Source organism: Arachis hypogaea, chromosome 5, assembly GCF_003086295.3.
Source record: "Arachis hypogaea cultivar Tifrunner chromosome 5, arahy.Tifrunner.gnm2.J5K5, whole genome shotgun sequence".
Classification (NCBI taxonomy): domain Eukaryota; kingdom Viridiplantae; phylum Streptophyta; class Magnoliopsida; order Fabales; family Fabaceae; genus Arachis; species Arachis hypogaea.
In genome coordinates this window covers 103,790,107-103,796,741 of record NC_092040.1, presented here as the reverse complement: position 1 = coordinate 103,796,741, position 6,635 = coordinate 103,790,107, and the positions used below count along the sequence as shown (strand labels likewise).

The window sequence follows — 6,635 nt, the reverse complement described above, 5'->3', positions numbered from 1 at the left end:
ATTTTAAATTTTACTAAATAATATGGTAATTATTTTAAATCTTTTAAATTTTTTAAAATTATAATTTTATTATTATTTAATTTATATAGTAAAACTCAATAATTGAAAAACTAGTTTATGGAATCACTTTTTGAATCTTAATATTCTAATATAATTTTTTAAATATTTCATTTAAAACACAAGGAATTTTATTTTAATATGAAGCATATCTATTTATATAATGTACTAGTGTGGAGTAGCCTGTGTTATGCATAGGTATAATGTTTTCTATTTCATTTTATTTCATTGATTTGTGAAATTAAAAAATATATATATAATCTATCTCAAACATATGAAACACACAAAAATTTATTATGATGTTTGCACGTATTACGCTTAAGAAGCAATTCATTTATAATAATAATAATTAACTAACAAATTTTCAATATTTTGTAAAGTTTGGAATTGAAGCAAAATTTGTGGATCTTCTTGAATTTTGACTTTAGTATCACTACCATTACCTCTTATATATAAGTAATACCGTAATAAAAAAAGATGTAGTAAAAAAAATAGTGGTATAACTTTGTTTAGGTTAACATACATAAATTTTGATTTTGAGCATAAAACTTTGTTTAAGTTAATAAATACATATATTTTAATTATGAGTATATATATATATTCCAGCAAAATGTAGTAATGTAACAAAAAAAAGATTTTAGAATAGAAAAGAATAAGAAAGATTTTGAGAAGAATTAAAAGAGAGAGATAATTTTATGAAGAAAAAATAAAAAAAATTATATAAGGACTAGTTTGACTAATTTTTAAAATTTGTGGGATGAAAATGATTTACGTCTGAACTTTTAAGGACTATTTTAATTAATAGAAAACTTTTTTATATGTCAAGTGACACGTGGCATTTACTAACCTGCCACGTGGCGTGTCACGTCATCATGCCATGTGGCACTTAACGTGACACGTCATCATCCAATTGACGGAAGGACTAATTTGACTAACAGTTTATCTTTTATGGACTAATTTGATTAAAAAAATCATTTGGGGACGAAAATGAAGATCGCGTGATCTTTTAGGGACGAATTTGAACATTAACCCAGAAAAAAAACATGTTGGAAGAAAGAAAAATAAAAAAGATAAAATACGAAGAAAAAGAAGTAGAAAAAGAAGATATGTTGAGAGAAATTTTAGTATTATAGTTAATATTTTTATTTTTAATAACTTTTAATTAGTTAAGAATTTGTCTGTGTCACTGATAAAAAATTTTAGTATCAAAATTCAAAAATTTTATATATCAAATTAAAAAGTTGTGGTATTAATTTTTTAATAAATTTTATACTATTAATTTTTTTTTGTTTATCGCGGCTATCATTTTTTTTAATTCTTTTAAGAAAAATAAAAAAATATCAAACAAAAAAAATGCAAGAATAGAACGAGAATAAATAAAATAAAAGTTCAACAAGATCAGGAGCAATAAAAAAACGATAAGAGAAAAAATACACAAAAAAAGAAGGAATGAAAAAAAAAAAGGGTGTGATTTATGCATATTATTGAGTAATTTTTATCGAGTTAAAATTAATTTGGTTAAATTTGATTAACAAAAATATTTGAAAAGGAAGTCTAAAAACATTATTGTAATTATTAAAATATCATTACTATAATAATAGAAACTCGAAAATGTTTTTTTTTTTAAAGATTAGATTAGATTTTTAAGATGGCGTGTAGACATTTTTGTTCCTTTGCTCTCTTCGTTCTCCATTCGTAGACGCCAAGAACCCTAACAGGTACTGTCTCCTCTCCCTTTCAGCTCCGAAAAATTCCCCTCGACCCATTTCTCCTTTCTTCAAATAATGAAATGGGTTCAGGTCAAAATTAAGATTTTAGCCGTTAATTTCCATTTTCTCATGTTCCATTTTGATCTTAGATTCTGTTGATCTGTTGATACTTTTAGCTCAAAGATCTGATTTTCCCCCTTTTTTCATGGTGAAATGGATCCTAGAACAAAACCCAGAAGCTGAAACTTTGTTGGCATGAGGTTTTGCATGCATACATTTATGGGGTTTGTGTAAATTTTTTTCCTTGTTGAAACCCCCTTTTTTGTGGTTTGACTCTGTTTGAGCTGAAACAAAAGGTGGGTTTTGCTTTTGGGGTTAACACAATTACATTTTGCTATTGTTTTTGTTTGTTGTTTTTCATGGAATTTGATTTTTTGTATTTTGAATTGTGTTGGTTTGTTAGGAGAATGCAATGGCCTGGATAATTTGCGAAGATATTTAACAAAGTGTACATTGTTATTCTGCAATAGTGCAATTTTGGCTTCACCATTTGCTGCCTATTATGGATGGGGATAATGGTCTTAACATACGTAATTGGGGTTACTATGAACCTGCTACCTCTTTCAAGAGCCATCTGGGGCTCCAGCTAATGTCATCGATGCCGGAAAAGCCTCTTCTCGGAGGACGCAATGCTGCAGTTTTGTCCGGCACTAATGGTGCCTATCACCATAGGGACATTGGGATGCCCCCGGCTACTTACCCTATGGATTACATGAGGGATGCTTGGATTAGTAGTCAGAGAGAGAAGTATATGAATATGATACCTACAAACCCAAGTTATGGTAGTATTCCGGAGACGTCTTCCACGCATCACATGCAAATGATTCCACCGCCTGAGTTGTCCGCAAAGGAAGAAAGGCCCGTGGAAGAAGCGCCTGTTGTTGAGAAAGCGAACACCACTGGAAAGAAGAGACAGGGTCCCAAGGTTCCGAAATCTCCCAAGGCAAAGAAGCCCAAGAGGGGGCCTCGCGTTCCTAAGGATGAGAATGCTCCTACAGTTCAACGAGCTAGGGCTCCAAAGAAAACTACTGAGATTGTGATAAATGGGATTGACTTGGATATTTCGAGTATTCCAATCCCTGTTTGTTCGTGCACTGGGACACCCCAACAGTGTTACCGATGGGGCTCGGGTGGGTGGCAGTCTACATGTTGCACAACGGGAATGTCTACATATCCTTTGCCTATGAGTACAAAGCGGCGTGGTGCTAGGATAGCTGGAAGGAAAATGAGTATAGGAGCATTTAAGAAAGTTTTAGAGAAACTTGCAGCTGAGGGTTATAACTTTTCTAATCCAATTGATTTGAGGACTTACTGGGCAAAACATGGTACCAATAAGTTTGTCACTATCAGGTAGATCTACTATATGCTATGGTACAATACGGCCTCTTATTCCTTTTCAGCCTGTTTGTCATGTATATATATGTGAAGTATTTGGCCTGAGACAGAGGCTTTGTTAGCTGGTTTGTAGTTCAAGGATTTTCTCCTGACATTTCCTTTTCTCTTCTAACTCTTATCTGTTGTTCTATTCACTTATTTGGATTCAGTAAATGGGAATTCAATCTTTTGGCTGGTTGGTCCTGATAGAGGACTAGAAAATGAGATATTGTCGTATTGATATTTGGTAGGAATATTTTATCTGTTCATAGAGCTATTGGTGATTAATGTGATGCAAGCGCTTTATTCTGATTACTGAATCATTCTAATATTGGCCTGAAGATCCAATTGTAGTTTGTTTTAAGAAACATGCTTGATGATCATCTGTGAAGTGACTTGGTTGTCATATTGGTGGAATGTGTTTCTCTGATTTGATGATTGGAGTGGGAAACATAACCAATCACGACTTGCTCTGCCGAATTTAAGTTTGGTACCAAGTGGGGGTTCTTGGAACAGAATGCAAAATGTTAGAGGCTTATTATGTATTTCCTAGCAGGCTAAGATTATGATGTACTTCTTAGTTAAGTACTCTGCTAAACTCAGGGTAAACTGATCATGAGTTTCTCATGGTAGATACAAACTCAGTTTAGGAAAGACTTCCTATTTTTGTGCATGCTAATAGGAATCAAAGGTGTTGGGCACACCACATTACTAGTTGATAAGTCTTATCCATAGTTTACATTGGTATGTAAGTTGAGATAATCTGCATTTATGACTAGTAATGTGTAACAAGTATGTTTCATCTGATTTCCCTCTGAAACCAAACCATTAGGAAAATTTGTATAGTGCATGATATATAGATAGCAGATTTTCTGATTAACAGTAATCCTTTGCTTTTAAGTATTTTGATAGCTGAATGTTGAAAGACGGTAAGACATATAAGGTGGGGATGGGGGAGTCTGTTTTTCCTTGTAGAACTTTAGATGTTTGAGCATAAATGTGCATATAAGATATATAAAGTGTATACATGAGGTTCAATTTGGAGAAGGGAGGGATTAAAGGGTTTTTTGAAGAGTAACATGGACTTGCAAAGTCGGTTACTCTCTGAACCCTTTCCTTGTGCTCCTTTCCTCTCCAATAATGAAACTTGTGAAACAGACCCTTATATGCCGGAAGCAAACGGCAAATACCAAGTAAGTGATAGGTAATAGGCAACATCTTAGATGCAGCAGGTTGAGCTCGATGTTTATGGTTTAGGGTTTAAGGTTGAGCTTGGTACATTATGCATTAAGTGAATCCAATGATCTGGATTTAAACTAAGTAGCCATCATAATTCAAAGCTATACCATTGGATTACCTTAGTGTATTATACACCAAGCTCATCCCAATCCATTAAAACATTGTCCTATATCATCCCCTAAGAAAAAGAAATTAGAATCATCTTCAAATTTGCAACGTGCTTCCCTTTCAAAGAAAGGTTAATTAAAATAGTCTTATTACATTAATTTATATATATTTATAGGCTAAATCTAGAACACAAGTTTGGTAGCTTGTTGAAAGTATAAGTCATTAGAAGGACAATCTAATTCTTGTAATGATTTGAATGCTTGAATTCCGTTTTCTTTGTACTTTGTTATTATTACTTTACCGGGTGGATTGGTGGTGCCAAGACACGAGCAATGATCATGGTTGAGATTCATGTTTGTTGAGTGTTACAAATAAATTTGGTGCTCATAAAGTTTATTGACACAAGCAATGATCATGGTTGAGATTCATGTTTGTTGAGTGTTACAAATAAATTTGGTGCTCATAAAGTTTGTTGAGTACAGACGGGAGTTTCTGTTGCTTAGTTAGATTAAAATTTTCAAAGGCAAAATTGTTGTCTAATTCTTTAATTTTAAGCTAAAAGTAGTAACCTTTCATTTATACTATATTATGAATTACCTTTCATTTATAAAAAGGCATCTTAAAAATAAATTTTCCCCTAATTTTAGGATTACATGTACAATTTAATGTCTAAACTGATGTTTGTGTAGTTAGTATTTGAAGCCAAGAATTTAAGATTCCAGTTTGATGTTTTCCATAATGCCATATTGGTAATTATTTTTTTTTAGAGTTTAGGTAAAATTTGCTAATTTCTATTGGGCGATCAATAAACTTGGTTACATGTTAAACAAAATGACATTCACTTAAGATTTTAAAATATTGAAAAATTAAATGTATTTTAATTTTTATTTTTCTAATGATTTTTAAAATATTCAATTATGTCACGATTAATTTATTTTATTGGAAAAGCTGTTTTTAGGTGGTATAATTGATATCAAATGATTGTTCTTATTATTAATAGTTGATACTTGAGGTCAAACTGGCAAAATTGTTACCCCTCAAAATTAATAAGCTTTTGTTTATAATAATAATTTCAAAATATTATTTTCTCTTATAAATAACTTTAGTCTAAAATTATTAGTTTCGATTATATATTGTTTTCAATTTTTACTTGAACATAATTATTCTTTGGTAAAACTTAAAAATAGAGGTGTACTTGAATTGAATCAAGATATGATCTGATTAGAGTTGACTGACTTCATGTTAAAAGTCCTAACATAATCTTAAATTAACCCGATATATCTAGGAAGCACGGATATTTGGTTGAGTTATTGTGTTTACATGTCAGACACATTTTGGGTAAGACACTACACGTGTCTTTACCGAACAGGTTTGGACACACCTAAAACCATCATGTGTCAGCGTATCTACTCTCATTCTTAATATATATTCTTGAAATAAATTTAGATATAGTATATATTATTATTTATTAAAAAAATATTTTAAATATTTTTTTATGACTATTTTAAATACTTGATATAATTAAAATAAGATATTAAAAATAATTAAAAAATTAATTTATATTTTAATATCAATAAAATATCAAAATATCATTATGATTTATCTAAAATATATTTTATATTTTATATGTATACGTGTTCCCATATCTTATAAAATTTTAAAATTCTCATATCGACGTGTCCTGTGTCAAGATCAGTGTCAATATCTGTGCATCATATATATATATATATATAATATCGGTGCATCATATATAACGGAGCAGAAAAAGGCTTCATTTCTCTATCAAAAGAAAGCCTTTCATGCATCGTTGCTTGTTTGGGTTGTTTCTCATATTTTAAGATATAAGAATTGGGCTAAAACACTTCTTTCCCCACCATATTGTCACAACTAGCACATTATCAAATATCAAATATGGCCATTGATTTTTTAACAATTTGAGGATTAGGGTCTAGGCCCATTTCAATATAAAAAAAAAAAGAAAGAAAAGAGATTGAGCATTAAACCTCAATGAGAGTGCAATTTACTTACATTACCCAGGAGAAAAAAGAGTACAATTTTACTTATCATAACCCAATATTTTTTATTCTA

The 6,635-nt window shown here is 30.8% G+C and overlaps 1 protein-coding gene across 2 annotated transcripts; it reads left to right on the top strand.

The window, feature by feature from the left end:
• Positions 1 to 1,663: 1,663 nt before the first annotated feature.
• Positions 1,664 to 3,422, top strand: LOC112802404 (protein BASIC PENTACYSTEINE1). 2 transcript variants are annotated; one of them, XM_025845616.3, is made up of 3 exons: positions 1,688 to 1,775; positions 1,991 to 2,122; positions 2,230 to 3,422. In XM_025845616.3, the coding sequence occupies exon 3, from the start codon at positions 2,329 to 2,331 to the stop codon at positions 3,178 to 3,180; it is 852 nt and encodes a 283-aa protein (XP_025701401.1). In that variant the 5' UTR covers positions 1,688 to 1,775; positions 1,991 to 2,122; positions 2,230 to 2,328; the 3' UTR covers positions 3,181 to 3,422. The 2 variants fall into 2 exon arrangements, with proteins under 2 accessions (XP_025701400.1, XP_025701401.1); XM_025845615.3 differs by lacking the exon at positions 1,991 to 2,122 and having other exon boundaries at positions 1,664 to 1,775.
• Positions 3,423 to 6,635: the final 3,213 nt, after the last annotated feature.

Bases quoted from the DNA above. Each gene is read 5' to 3' on its own strand.
- LOC112802404 (XM_025845615.3), top strand. From the start codon at position 2,329: ATGGATGGGGATAATGGTCTTAACATACGTAATTGGGGTTACTATGAA.